The 16031-nt window shown below is 36.7% G+C and overlaps 2 protein-coding genes across 2 annotated transcripts in view; one reads left to right on the top strand and one right to left on the bottom strand.

Annotated features, from left to right (window-relative positions):
* LOC109710050 (sn1-specific diacylglycerol lipase alpha-like) overlaps positions 1-1554 on the bottom strand; it is a 10699-nt gene extending 9145 nt beyond the window's left edge. Inside the window, 1 exon segment of the mRNA XM_020232470.1 lies at positions 1268-1554. Coding sequence (XP_020088059.1) covers positions 1268-1335 — 68 coding nt within the window. The 5' untranslated portion in view covers positions 1336-1554.
* LOC109707584 (21 kDa protein-like) lies at positions 14678-15825 on the top strand. Its single transcript, XM_020228968.1, has one exon. The coding sequence runs from the start codon at positions 14712-14714 to the stop codon at positions 15396-15398; it is 687 nt and encodes a 228-aa protein (XP_020084557.1). The 5' UTR covers positions 14678-14711; the 3' UTR covers positions 15399-15825.

Below are 16031 nucleotides of genomic sequence, written 5' to 3' on the forward strand. Positions count from 1 at the left end.
GGCAAAAGTTCAAATTGCCACATCTTCATAAGTTTAGTCTACTTTAAAACTATGTTTAAAAAAATATGATAGATGTTGTTATAGTTTTAAAGACTAGCTTTTAAAATCACGATATAGTGGTGAAAAATATTCTAAAAATAAAAGTCGACAATTTTTAATAACTAAAACTTAGGAAAACTAATGATCCATTTACTATAGTTTTTAAGTGTTTTTAATAAAAGATCTTTGAAATTTATGTGAGCTAGCTCAGATTGCCTCGGCTAACAACTAAGCTTTTAAGCTAGTCGCTTTTGCCGAGTCCAGTGAGGCACGAGGACTCTCGTGTCGCCAGGACGATATATAGATATGATATATATTTTCGTGCATATAAGTTTAAACCCAGACAGCTGTCTGGGTAAAAAGCCGCCTTTTTAATCGCGAGTAAAAAGAGAAAGGCATGCTTTTTAAAATTTATATTTTTATTTTTATCTTTATCTTTGGCGTTACTTATGCATTCAAGAGATATTATTTAATGATTACACTTTTAAGATTTTTTATTTAAAAAAATAAATTAAAGTTTTCATTCAAAAGATATTGTCTAATGCCCACACTTTTAAGATATTTTTTATAAAAGGATAAAATAAAATTTTATAGAGAAAATCTACAGATATCAACCCTTAAAAATTATTTAATTTTGAACCCTTTCGATCACTAGATAAATGATATTAAAAAATCGCAAAAATTATTTTCTAGAAACTTTAAATACGCTAGATCAAGTCTAATGGAGCCGATCGTCGATTCGAAAATTTCATCATTGAAAACAGCTCGGGGGCATGGAGGCCCAACAGTCTATATATATATATATATATATATATATATATATATATATAGTTAAAGTTATTGTAATTTCAATTCTACATTTATAGCTACCCTATTTCCAAAAACATTCCAACAAACGGGCCGTTAGGACAGCAACATCTCTAGTTAATTAGATAAAACTTTTAAAAGATGGGATACATTGACTCCATCTAGTTAATTATTACTGTATCATTCCTTTGCCATGAAAAGTATCAATTTTATATCTAGTCACCGTGGCGGCCGCAGAAGCAGATTTCAAATTTCCTATTAAAAAAAAAATTTTCTTTTAGACAGGTTAAAAAAAAAAATTCATTTTTAAAAACAAACAATACCAATTACCATTTAGGTAGAAAAAGATAATTAAACCCTCCACTCTACCATCATAAATGAAAAAAAAAAAAAAAGCTAAGAGAGAATATTATCAAAATGCCTTTTTGTGGGCGCCCAAGTTGCTGTCGTCGCCGTCGCTGCGATCGCCGCTGACGCCACCCAATCCATGGCTGCCACTATCACCGCCCAATTAGGCGCCGCCGCTTTCGCCACTCAAAATGCCACCGCCGAAGCCAGTTTCGAATCCCCTCATAAAAGAGGAAATTTGATAAGAGAGAGAAAAGGGAGGGGGCGAGGATTTGAATGTGTGAGTCCCTAAAAAAGAGAGAAGGATTTCAAGAGAGAAAAGAATTTAGAGAGAGGAAAGATTTAGAGAGAGAGAGAAGGATTTAGAGAGAAAGAGAGAGAAAAAATAATCCGAAGAGAATTAGAGGAGAGAGAGAAAAGAGGGGGAGAGAGAGAGGAGAGAGGGAAGAGGGGAGTGCGACATGTGGAGAGGGCAAAGGAGAGCGCGTCATGTATACTAGTGTATTACCCGCGCGATGCTGCGGATATAAAATTATTTTTATAATAAATTATATATTTTTTAATATTTTTATATAGTTTTATAAGTCTAATTATTAATTAAATACAAAATTATATAAAAATAATTATGTGCAAAATAAATTTATACAATAATTTATTTTATAAAATTTATATGAAAAGAATTTGAGATAAATCAATCAAAATAATTTAAGAAAACCAATAAATAAAAAAAAATTTAAAAAAAATTATTTAATAAAATTAATTATATATATACACATATGCACTATATTTCTAAAATTTTAGTCCTGAAATTTAAATTCTATATTTTTTTATACAGCGATATTTTATGTAATTTAAATTGCATTTATTAGGTTAGATTTTATTACGCGATTTATTACGCGTATTATTAGAATTTAGAGATTTAAAATTTTAAATTTTGAAAAGTTTAAAATTTGGAAATAAATATTATAATTTAAAATATAAAATATTAAATTTAAAATTTAAAACTTTAAAATTTAAAAATATCAAAATTTTAAATTTTGTATTATATATATGTGTGTGTGTGTGTGTGTGTAGAAGGAGAGAGAAGAGAAGGGTTGGGGGGACACGCGTTAGAGATTTAAAATTTTAAATTTTGAAAAGTTTAAAATTTAGAAATAAATATTATAATTTAAAATATAAAATATTAAATTTAAAATTTAAAACTTTAAAATTTAAAAAAATCAAAATTTTAAATTTTGTATTATATATATGTGTGTGTGTGTGTGTGTGTGTGTGTGTGTGTGTGTGTGTGTATGTGCATAAAAGGAGAGAGAAGAGGAGGGTTGGGGGGACACGTGTCAGTCTAAGGTCCCTCCAAACCCTCCTTTAATGTAGTTAAATAAATAGATTTGAAGGAGCTCTCAAATTATAAATTGTATAGATAGATTGTATAGATGGTTGATATTGAAAATAAGTACCGAAGTGATGAAATGCTGAAGAAAAAATTTGATGCGATGCTTGGGTTTCGGTAGAAGACTATGCCGAAGGGCACTTCGATTTTGATTTTGATTTTGATTTTGATGTTATGTCTAAACACACCCACTTTGACAAGTAACAGTTGGGTTCATTTGAATTGAGTTTTTTGAAATTCAAGTGGGTCTGATAGAGAACGAAAAGTTAGGAAGCAGTTGAGAATAGAAGGATGGCGAAACATGGGAGTTACTCTCACAATCACGACTACATGCTTATAAAAGAACAGGGATGCCTACAATAAAAAGGATTCAAACATTAATCCAGCTCAAATACATATGGGGGTGTAATGTAGTGTGTGCCGGGTTGGCTCAGCCCACATTATCTGGGCCAACACGAGTTAAGGGTCGGGCAGGATCTTCCAAGCCTCTAATCTAGTACAGCCCTTCGGCTTAGAAGGCTCGGGCTAGGTCGGGTTCTGGGCGGCCTCTTAACTTTTTTTATTTTTTTAAAAAATATAAAATTTTAAAACATGAAAGATCAAAATAATTAAAAAATAACCAATACTTTATTTTTCTTAAAATTTTTTTAAATTTATTATTTTTTTTTTCAAAAAGTGTTTTGCCCTTGGGAGGAGGGCTTGGCAACTTGCCCTGGACTTTGTGGCATAAGCCGTACCGCTCCCGTAGCCAAGCAGTCACTTGGCCCGTTTGACATTCTTAGATATTATATGTCATTAGTTTCAAACTTATTTTTATTTATCTACAATTGGTAATACTTGTTCCTGATAGTAACTGCCGCGAGTCTAAAACTCTCCGAAGCATGAATTTGTGGCTACAACCCATCATAGAAAACCTCGCGTACTTCTCTTCAACATACTCCATCACTTCCCTCTCTCTTACCATACCAAACACAAAATTGTTCCAATTTTGCATATAGGAATATATAGTCAAACGAAATGATAGCTATAGGAGTAAAGCTTCATTTTTTCTTTTTACCGTAGAGGCAATACAAAAATATTACACTCTCTATAATATTGTACTCCTTTTTCATAAGGTGAAATTCTTTTTTCGTTGTCCTTGGTCTTTTTCCTGAAAAGAATTTTCCACATAGATCCTTGTATTCTATTTTCATTTACTGCTTTGTGGTTTATCTATTTTGTGATGGTCGTTTTTTATTTTTGTTTGCGCACTTGTCATCCAAAATATGCCACATCCTTTGATCAAGTGGACATGAGCTCGATTGGAATTTTTTATCAACTAATATCAAAGCCAATGGTTTAAACCTTTTGATGCTCTTCTTAGAAATAAGATGCATTTAGTGGCTCTTGTAATCATAATTCACATGAAGCAAAGTACACTTGGAAGAGCATACTTAGTTGCATACAATCAAATGAGTAAGCTTTAATTTGTTAGCTTATTGAAAGTTTGGAGGGCATGTGTTGAGAAGTGGCAAGAATTATTTGCGATGACTCATTGAAAGATTAGAGAATATGTATTGGAGAAGAGCCGAGAATGATTTGACAATGACTCACAGTGCTTAAAGGTTGTGCGTTGAAAATGAGCCAAAATGGTAACACATAAGCAGGAATTCAAACCTCTGATCTTTAGAATAAATTCCCTGCTAACAACTGTCGATCGCTCGACCTCCCTCCCTTCTAACATCCTACTCTAGAAAACATGTATTAAATAGATGTATATAAAGAGAAAATGGTTGATTGTGGACCTTATTTATTAGGTGAACGTGAGCGAATTCCACTAGGGATGTCAACGGGGTATGGATACCCGAAATATTATCCGATCCCGAACCCGAATCCGAACGGGGCGGATTTATCCGAGATAAATGGGTATGGATTCGGTTATGGGTATTAAAAAAAAAAAACCAACAGATATGGATATGGGTATGGATTTTGTATTTATCCGACCCGAACCCGAACCCGAATAAATTATATATATACATAAATTTATTTTTATTTATTTATATAATATATAAAATATTTAATAATTTTTATCTCTTAGATCTTCATTCAACGGTATGGATTTTTAAAACCCGTCGGGTTCGGATCCGGATTCGGGTTTCGGCTTTTTGGTCGAGTACGGATATGGATATGAATTTTTAAAACCCACCGGGTTCGGGTCCGGATACGGATTTTAATTTGGTTTTCGGGTTTGGGTTCGGGTTTTTAAAAATCCGACCAAAACCCGACCCGTTGACATCCCTAAATTCCACATAGATTGGATCAATGTGCAGAATTTTGAAAGATTCAAATCCAACCGAAAAACTTAAACTAGTAAGGGAAAATACTTTCCACATTATATACAGGTCAAACTTTCATTTTAAATTGAATATGAAATTGATATTCGTAGGAAAAAAATTCATAAGAAATAGTTGATTTTATCGTCCATTCAAAGGCAGAACACATGCATCTCAGCTATTGACTGTGCTAGTTGTTAATTGGTGGAAGTGTGCATGCCCAACGTTTTGAATGATTCAAACAATCGGCAATGTGCAGGGCTTTAATTTCTTCGCACCTAATTTGCTGAAAATCTGCATCCACTTGAATTCACCACTGCATTAATCAATGTCTGCTTAGACACTTTCCATGGATAGTAAGACCTAAGTTCTTTATTTTTCTAATTATTAATTATTAATAATAATTAATTGTGAATCTTTCCAATCTAATTAAGCACTGTTTATAAAGTATAAATGCCCATACTTTGTTTATTTTTTTTTCAAAAAAAATGATACTTTCACTTGTTAAAGGACTACTACAGTGATGTGTTCCAAACCAAACATCATGCTTTCACCCTACCTTTCCCCTTTGTTAAGGCTTTATCTCCATAAAAAGGAGGCAACCCAACTTTGGCTTTCACATGTTGGGAGTTTTGTTTGAATAAAAGCATACATCCAAAGTGGGGCATAAGTCCACCCCGAATGTGGGGGATGAAGCAAACATGACCTAATTGTCCGGCTAGGGTTTGCGCCGACTAAAGCCCTTAAGTTAAATTATATAAAACAATTATTTTTCTATAAAATAATTATTTCTTTCAAAAGCTCAAGCAAAATACTTAAGTACCAGAGAATAATATTTTTAATATTTATATTCAATACTACTCCTTACACTCCTCACGTTTAGGCTTAAAGATGCTTTGCTTCGCCGAAGACATGAACTAAAATTAAATGGTCCACACTTTGACTCGTGTCTAAACTTGAGATAAGCCCAAGACGTGAACTTAGATTAAATTGAAAAAAATTAATTAAAGTTAGAAGCTTCATGAAATTCGAATTCTGAATCTTTTGTTCTAATATCATATTAAATTTATATTAATATTTATATTCACTTTATTTGTAATGACACTTTCGACCTCTTTGGTATGCTTGAGTTTCCATAAAAGCATTATTTTAATTTTCCGGTTTTTAAGAAAGAAAAACTGAAGTATACTTTTGGTCATCAAACTATTATTAGGTGGGTAAAACTATAGTTCTGAAATTTTAATTCGTTATAATTTTATAGTAAGAACTTTTTAAATAGTTATAATTAATTCACACAGTCTAATTTAGTTAATTGGAGATTGATATATCCTTGATGTGGTATGTTATTCATTGCCATATCATTGCCGCATTTGCGTCACCATAAAATTAATTACGATTACGTAGAAAGTTTGAGCAAAAATCATATCAAATTAAAGTTTGGAAACCAAAGCATCTTAGTTTGTATAATTTCGCAAAGAAAGTAATAAATTGAATCTTCTATTTATAGCTTCCATGACAAGAGTTTAGAAACATTAATTTTATGTAATAAAAAAGATTCTACTTATGGCTCTTCACATTAATTAAACAGCTCTTTTTTAAACAACATTTCTTTATAGCATATGGCTTAGCAAACTTTAACATGAAGCAATTCAATTTGGATTATTTAACTTGTATATTCAAAATTACTGATAATTTCTGCATGAAATAGTTTTTAAGGAAAACTACTATCTTCATCAAATTATCCAAATCGAAAGCATGCAAATAAATCATGATAACTCGAATTGGATCACGAAATCAAACTCTATGTAGTGTCCCTGGTGTTCTGCAGCCCGTTTAATTTCAGCATCTGAGGCTTGTCGACACGTCTGGCGAGTGTCGAAATAAATCGGAGTCGTTTTGGCACGAAATGGACGCAAAACGGACTCAATGCGACGTGAGAGTGGAACTCTGACACCGAAATCTGTAAAATATAGGATTTCAGTGTTGAGTACCAGTACCTGAGAGGAGTACCGGTAACTAAGTGGATGGCAAAGATAGAAGCTCTCGGGTTTGTGCGTATTTGATGCTGAGTACCAATACCTGGTTGTCGAGTACCGGTACCGAGTTCGAGTACCGGTACAGCATCGGGCGAGTACCGGTACCAAGTGTGCGAGGCTGCGGGCTGAGGGGCCGGGTACCGGTATTGGAGTTGGGTACCGGTACCCCAGCTAGATTTTTGAGTTGGTAAGGGGTAGTTTGGTCTTTTGAAGTGATGTTCACCCCAATGTTTATCCTCAGCTTTTATATACTTGTAGAGAGCTCTGAAGGAAAGTTTTTGTTGCTGCTCTCTCTCTCTCTAGTTTTGGACGTTGCTCGTGGTGAAGGTCGCGGCTCAAGCTCGGATAGATTTCAACGTTGCTCCGGAGGGCAGTTCGAGCGCGTGGACGTCACAGTTACGCCGTTGGAGGCCGGGCGAGCGCGTGGATTCCCTTCTTTCGACTTCTCACCGTGGTTGGACGAGCTTTTCGAGATAGGTTGATGTTTATCGAAATTGTCGGATTTCCTCCTAAGTCTTAACATCGTCAACATGTTTCATTGGTTTTATTTCTTTTGCTAGTACTCAAATTCATGAAATTTGTATGTTAGAGTATAAAATCTGAATTTGGAATTAAGTTAGTGATGGTATACATGTTAAACTTGAAAATTGACTTAGGAGAAAACTATTAAACCCTACACTGTCATTTTTTGAAAATTATCAGTTTTAGCTTTAGCATTTGTGGTTCTTTTGTATTGCTGCTGTTAGTATGCGGTGGATACCTAGATTAGTGTAGGTTAAGGTTATGCTCGTGCTGGGATGCCGAGTTCTTTTTACAATAATGTGTAGACTGTTTCGTACTGTCAGGTACTGTTGCGGTTGATGGTTAATCCAGATTTCTGTATCTTGCATCAGATTGTGCCAAGGGCACGTGAGTTTTGGTTGTTAGACCAGTTAGACCTATTTGCATTGACTATAGCCTGTGAGAGCCTGATTGAGCTCGACAGAGACACGCTTGCATACTCGGTTGGGTCGCGCCCACGAGTGCCGCTCCTTAATCTGGCTTCCTTGCTTTGCGTTGGTGTCGTAATAGTCTGGTTTAGACATTGCTCTTCGCCGGCCGCCCTCGAGACGGTGTACGGTGTAGTTTAGACAGGCGGGACGGGTGTATCACAGTCCCTAGTGAGATTGGGTCAATGAGATGCATATTTATATCTACAGATAGCCTATAGTGGTTAGCGATAGTAGAGTGGCATGTAGCTATAGATTTCTTTCCAGCTTTCCTTACTATCCTTTGCACATATTTCTGTAGACTTAGTGGGTGAGCCGTTGATGTCGGTGGCGATACCCACTGAACACTACTCTGTTTTGCAGTAGTTCTAACACCCAGTTGTTGCCCCTCTTTGCAGAGCCTTCGTCTGTGGCCGCTGCCATCACTGATTCGGATCGTGGAAAAGGAGTCGCGAGCTAGATCTCTACTAGTCGTGGTGCTGTGCTAGAGGAGTACCTTCCACAAGTAATTTTTGGGACTTTCTTGTACATATAGTTATGCTGTCGGGGTACTCGCTGAAGCGAGTTTATGTTGTGGATATTTTGTATGTACAGGAACCTCTTGAGGTTATGTTTATTTTTTTTCCGTTTAGCAGTTCTATATTACTGGTTGTATTTATGTTGTGATTACAAGTACATCTATCGCTTCGTATACACGAAAAATTCTTATGTATACGGCGGGTCTGTTGGCGTGCCCAGAAAAACATGGTAATCTGGGTCGTGGCACCCTAAAACTTAAAAATATTGAGTCAAGAATTTACATTTTAATCAAAAAATAGCATTGCTAACCGTTTCATTCAACGGGTGAATAAATTCAGCAATATAGTTGAGGCAACGGGCTTTGAAAATTATAAAAAGTAAAAGAGTCTCATGACTTGGTCTTTTTTTTTTTTTTCGTTCGAAGGTCTAAACTTAGGGGTGAAAGTAGTTAGGATAAACTCCAATTGAATCCGACACCGGATATAACGAATCGTATTTCGAAACGAAAGCCCCCCTCAGTTAATTATTTCGAAATGTTTCATCGTCTAGCCACAATCAAGGACAAAGAGTATCATCAAGATTTTGGGCCTAAAAAGATGAGATGAATTACGTATTACGAAATACATGTTCGGATATATTTGATGAATCCCTACTTATTAGATTATCCATTTTTCTAGTACAAATTTTCTAGTAGAAAAGAATGGAGTTGGGATCCATACGCATACGAAATACTTTTGGTATACAGATGGTATACAAAATTTTCTTCTTTTCTTAATTATAGTATAGTTTATTATAGTTATTCCATATACGCCCTCCTGCTTTTTTGTTTTATTCTATGGGACTCGTGATAACAAAGAATAGGGAGTTATAGAGATGGGGGGAGACGGAGGGACACGGAAACGGAAGGGAAGACAGAGGGATGGGAGTTATATAAAAAGAGATGGTAAACAAGCCATCTAAATAAGAAAAAAAAATTCCAAAGTAATGACGTTGCGCCACGCCAACAAAATTATTGAAAAATTATATATTGTTTATAGATTTAATAATTAAAACTTTATAGGAATATAAATATAATTTTAAATCGTTATAGGAATGCATATAAAATTATTCTTTTAGTCTAAAATGGGTATTATTATTGAAATAAATGATGATACAAAGATTATAGTATCCAGGGAATTCATGGATAAGGTGGATTTGTTCTGGGCAATAATTTTCCTTATTGGAGACATTGGGGGGGACAAATCCTGGCACTCTTTTAGTGCTCAATCTAGAATTCTTAAGGCTGTACTTGGCTATCCTACAATTTATACAGTAAATTTTAAGTTTCATCTTAAATCTAGCTGGTTTGCAGGTCAATTTGAATATAAATCGTTCAACATATAGGCGTGTTTGGTTCGAAGTCGGAGTCGGAATCGGAATCGGAATCGGAATCAGAATCGGAATCAAAATAAGCTGGAATCGGAATCGAAATGACTCATTACCTAATTTTGTTTGGTTCATCACCTGAATCGGAATCGGAATAAATTATTCCCATTATCGATGTTTGGTTTAAGTGGATATAAAAAACGTAATCAAATTAATATACTAACATTATCTTTATAATATATTAATTTAAATTCAAATTAAATATTAAATATTAAAAATTTACATCAAAATTTTGAAATAATGTCAAAATTTTAAATCTATTTTTTTTTAAAAAAAAATTAAACTTTGAAGTTGAGTGAATAATTCAAAATATGAAACTAAATTTTGATTTATTCAAATTCAAACTTAAAATTCAATTTAAATTTTAATTTGAATCCATAAATTTAATTTAAGTTGAAATAAAATTTGAATAAAATTTATTATAAATTAAATATTTAATTTAAATTCAAACTCATAAGTTAGATTCGAAATCTTGATTAAATTTTAATTTTTAATTTAACTTCAAATTAAAATTTAAAATTATATATTTATTTTTTAAATTTTAACTCATATTTTAATTAAAAAAGTTGAAAAAATAAATTTAATCGAAATAAATATCCATTCTGTCCGGATTCAACTTCCAATCCGGCCTTCTAGGCCGGATTGAATAAATAGTGATTGGGGATTCCATTCCACTAGGGAATCGGAATCGGAATGGGACTCCCGCGTATAAACACCCACAAACGGATTCACCCATTCCGATTCCAATTCCAGGGTGAAAAAGAAGCGAACCAAACACGCTCATTAGATTAAAATGGATCAGAGTTCATCTGGGGGTGCTACTAATAGCACCAAACACTTAGGGCTTGTTTGGTTTAAGGGTGGAATTGGAATGAAATAATGGAATGGGAATGAATGAAATGGTAATTGGAATGGCCCACTCTTCCAAGACGTTTGGTTTATTTGTGCATTGGGAATTGAAATGAGCTATTCACATTTTATTGTTTGGTTCGTATAAACTAAAAAATTATAGAATACTATACATACTAATTTTACTCTCAAATATAAATTTTATTATTATTTGAAATTTATGAAAAATATAATACTATTCCTAATAAGTTTTCAAAAAAATATCAATTATTTTAAAAATTTTTTATTGATGTGGTTAGGAATTACGTTTTTGAGAAAGATAGATTTTTTTTTTTTGATGAGAAAGGGGTGAAGAGAAGGAGGGTGAGATGGTCACATGGGCTTCGAGATCTTAGTGGGCTTCCGGAATGAAATCTTAATCCGGACTAGAAGACCGGAATCAAGTTGAAGGCTAATGGGCCATTCCCATTCTAGTCCGGAATAGGAATCCCAAACCGATTTATGCGAATCAAACAAAATTAACCAGATTTGATCAAACCGATTTTCATTCCATACCCAAAATGGATGAACCAAACAAACCCTTATTGTTATCAAGTTTTCCACTGTTAGATTTATTCTTTTGATCATTTTTATCTATTTGATCATATTATTCGACCAACCACCTACCTAACTCTAAAAGGTCGCTATCATCCTAACCACATATTTTTTTTTTTTTTCTAAGGACCGAAAACTGAATAGCACCAATGACATGATGCCATTAGAAACATTTCAGCCTAATTCAGAGGATCGATCCATTTATAATCCAAATCTAATTAAGCTAGATACAAACTTAGTAATTTCACGTCGAATCATGGACCTTGTCAAGAATTACTATCTCTATGGAAAAATCATAGCCTCTGTCTAGAATTCTGAAGAGTGAATTCTGCTGGCCGTTCCATAATTTCTGAATGAGAAGAAATGTGGGAATAATTTGTGAATGAGAAGAAATCGGGGAATAATTTTCTGCACCTACTGCGTTCTTAAAACCTTGCAATACTCATATGTTCTGTGTCCCTCCCTATATTAGTTAATTCGCAAATTATTCACAAATTTTTGAAGAAACGAATTAAACGGCCGAATTCGTATTTTTCCGAAAAATTCGAAAAAAAACACGTTTTTTGGTCAAAAATACTTATTCACGAATAATTCGCGATGGCCGAATTATTCGGCTAAAAATTCAGCTCGCCGCTCGCCGCTCACTGCTCGCGCCCGCTTTTGCGCTCCCCACGTGCCCGCGCACGCGCCCGCGCTCGCGGGCAGCTCGCCGCCCGGCTCACCCAAAACAGAAAACAAAAAAAAAAAAAAAAAAAAAAAAAAAAAAAAAAATCTCTTATGGACTATCTTAATCTCTTATTTGCTTATTTATTTATTTATTTTAAGTCATAATATAGTTTGCTTTTTTTTTACTTAATTAATTTAATTTTGTAGCTCTTTATTCTTATGTTCTTAAGAAATATGAGTAGTTATGCTAATAGCATAAATTTTGAGAAAAAAAAAATTTAATTTAATAGGCGAATTTTTTATCCCGAATTTTTAATTGGTGAACGTAAAATATCCATATAAATCATGTATCCGAATAATTGGCGAATCTGTTTTTTAGCCGTATTTTTCAACGAATTTAAAAATTAGAAGACGAATTTTATTCGAATTATTTCCGTACCGAATTTTTGCCAAATCCGAATTAACTAACTGTGGTCCATCCTACCAAAATACTCATAGTCGGCTAAGTTGCAGTCTTTTCTATCATCGAGAATTGGGGGAATGTTTTTATGACCTGATAATAAGGTTAGAAAACAAAGTGCAGTTTTTATATAAAAATCTAAAAATCCCAAATGATGCAAATCCATCTAAGTTGGAATAGCACGGCATACGATACACTTTTTTTTTATTTTTTTGAGCCGGTAATATTGTCAAATTACAAACATATCGATCTAAATCCAACATTGCCTCAAGAAATGGTAATAGTTGAATATGAATGCCGAAGCCACCCCTAACGGAGAACTGTTGTGCCAGTCAGAACGATTTGGCATAATCGATAAGCCCATGTTGGTTGTATCTTTCATGCTGATAAATTCGTGTCCTCTATACCTAATGTACAAGATATGTCGAATGACATTTTGACAGATATCATGTCAATGATACAACAATCTTGTTCTCAACTTGAATTGAAACTTCAACTAGCATTCATAGAAATGCTAGCTGCAGTGTACAAAAGTTATCGATTTTTCGGTCTTTCCACTAATCCACCGCACTTCGAGTTCTGCGTTTGTTGCGGCTAGCACCAGCCTGTTGTCACGGACAAAATATTTTCTGCTGGCTTCTCCTTGACAGTGGCCCAACTTCGCTAGCGGAGCGGGTCGTTAAAGTGACCCGAACCCAACCCACTATGGAGAGATGAGGGGTTTTGTAACTTCTCCCATCAATGATGGAAATTCAAGGGTTATGAAACTCCATGGGGTGACTCTTAGGCTTTTGGCTCATTATGAGGGTGAGTTAATGTGTCTCATAATGAGAGAGTTAGTATGTGTCTAGATTCATTACATCTAGGAGCTTATAAGTAGTGGGGTTTGGTTAAGGTCAAAACACACAAGAGAGAGTGTGTATGTGTGGATTGTAATTCTCATTTCTAAGTAGTGTATTACTTAGTTTTTTGAGAGAACCTCTGTCTCTTTCTCTTTGTCATTTTCTTTGCATACTTAATCGTAGGGCGCGAAGGTCCAGGCTAACAATAGGGGCGAAGGTTTGCCCATCTTCGAGCAGGAAGGCGGGCGCCGCACGGACTTTACGAACAGAACCGCTAAGGTCGCGACACTGTGCTGCTTATCGAGATCCCTCTCGTGTCCAATAAGATCATACCATTCGTATCAATGCGAAGCGTGCTGAAAAATACGTCGGCACATTCTGTGCCAATAGTACGACAATTCTCTCCCGCAACTTAAATGGAACTGCCGAATAGCACACAGAGCGGCGCACAGATATACACACACATGCACAGAGTGCATGTAAAAACATATTCGGGCAGCTGAGAGGGAAAGAGGTCGGCCGTTTTTTCTTGTCTTCCCACTCACCCGCCGCGTTTTACGCGATCGCATTCCCCGTCAGCCACCCCATCCCGCGCCGTCATTTCCTCCCACGCCTTCCCCCGCACGAGCTCGTCCTCCGTGTAACGGTTACGTATCACGCCTCTAGTACATGTGGGCTCCACTTGTCAGTCTCACAACTTGTGATATGCAACCGTTACACCGAAGGATGCTCGCCCTCTCCGGCTGAGTTGCGTTCCCATTAATTTTTTGCTTTTTTGAATAATTTAATTTAAATATTTATAATTAAAGCAATTGTTACGCCGTGGCCTGCTGAGTGGACGAACCCACCACCGTCAAAAATTACTTTTTCAATTTTTTATATTTTTTTTTTAACCGTCAAAATCACTTTTTATTGTGCGAGATTACCTGAAGCAAATTTTGAAATACACCCCTTAGTTTTTTTTTACTCTCTTCAAATTCCTTTTTTTTTTAAAATTAGCCATTAATCAACTCAGTATTATTCGGTAAAAAGTAAATAATTAAGAAAAAAAAGTTAATTTGAAAATAGCGTGTAGTTGAGGGGCTTTATCATACAAATTTTTCATGTTTCTTTTCATCTACCGGAGTCGGGTTCGGATCAGAAGCTCCAAAACGATCCACGTGGAGAGGGTCAGTTTCGACCGTCCGATTCGTGTCTCGTGACGGGTCGATCCAAATCCCCGGGCCCACGCTTGTCGACCCGTAAATCCTACGTGTCGGATCGCCATAAGATTGCACAAGAGCCTCGGCCGTTTCCCTGATGGCATTTTCGCAATTAGAGTCCGAATTTCGGGCATTTCGTAAATTTCGTGCTCAGTAACGAAACCCACCACCCACGCTCTCGCTATTTAAACGCCCCGAGTACTCCAAATCCCCAAATTCCAAGGAAAGAGAAAATGGCTTCGAGAACCCTCTTCTTCTCCTTCTTCGTCTTCGTCCTCCTCCTCCCCGAGTTCGAAGCATCGATTACGTCAGCCCTAGGCGAGGGGAGGAGGAGCTCGACGTCGTCGTCGTCGTCCTCGTCTCCGGCGCCGGGGCCGCGGAACTCGACGGCGTTCATCCGCGCGAGCTGCGGCGCGACGCTGTACCCGCGGCTCTGCTACGCGTCGCTCTCGACCTACGCGGACTCGGTCGCGGAGAGCCCCGTCGCGCTCGCGCGCCTCGCCTCGAACGTCACCGCCGCGCGCCTCCGCGCCCTCTCCGCCCGAGTCGCCGCCCTCCGCCGCCGCCGCGCCGCGCCGCCTCCTCGGGAGGCCGCGGCGCTGCGCGACTGCTGCGAGTCGGCGGGCGACGCCGCCGACCTCGCGCGCCGCGCCGGGGCGGAGCTCGCGCGTCTCGACGCCGGCGCGGCGGCGGCGGCGGCGGCGGGGTCGGGGGCGGCTTGGAGGGTCGCGAACGCGCAGACGTGGCTGAGCGCCGCGCTCACGAACGAGGACACTTGCGCGGACGGGTTCGACGCGGTGGCGCCGGGCCCCGGCTCGGCGAAGGGCGAGGTGCTCGCGCGCGTGCGCAGGGTCAAGCAGTACACCAGCAACGCCCTCGCCCTCGTCAACACCCTCGTCGCCGCCACCCACGGCCCCTGAGATCGCATCGCATCGCATCCCATCCATCCTTCCATCGCTCTCCCCCGTCTGATCTTATCTCAACGGTTCGATCGCCCTTATACATTCCGTAATAATTAATGCTAATTAAGGTAGTGTTGTTGATACGAAAATCGATATTCGATAGTGAGTGTATGGATAGGGGAAATGTTTCTCTTTTCCCATGTTATATATATATATCTGATGTAAGAGCTCTTTAAACAACTCGTCTTGTAGCTTTTTTTTTTTTTTTTTTTTTAATCTTCTTTTTTCTTATATATTTACTCTTTTTCTATAGATAAAAAAGCAAGCACTCAGAATTTATATACATATATATACGTAGAGCTCACGATTATAAACGATTTGTACGGCAAAAAATTTTGCCTATTAAACTGTACACAATTCGAATCCCGCAATTACCGCCGTTGAACTTTAGTACTTTGATTGTTATGTTAGATTTTGTTATGTGGTGCTATTTCATGGCGTTTGTTTCAACATTATTGCATAGATGCATGTACGACATGAATTTATTGAGATCGAGGTTTTTTATCATAGTATTTTTTAGGGTTTTAGGGATAATTGGTCGCAACTTTTAGAATTACACTTTTTCGATCCTAGGTTAATTTATTATTTTTC

This window comes from Ananas comosus, linkage group 1, assembly GCF_001540865.1.
Source record: "Ananas comosus cultivar F153 linkage group 1, ASM154086v1, whole genome shotgun sequence".
NCBI classification, from domain to species: domain Eukaryota; kingdom Viridiplantae; phylum Streptophyta; class Magnoliopsida; order Poales; family Bromeliaceae; genus Ananas; species Ananas comosus.

Coding starts and splice junctions, on each gene's coding strand:
- LOC109707584 (XM_020228968.1), top strand. CDS start 14,712: ATGGCTTCGAGAACCCTCTTCTTCTCCTTCTTCGTCTTCGTCCTCCTC.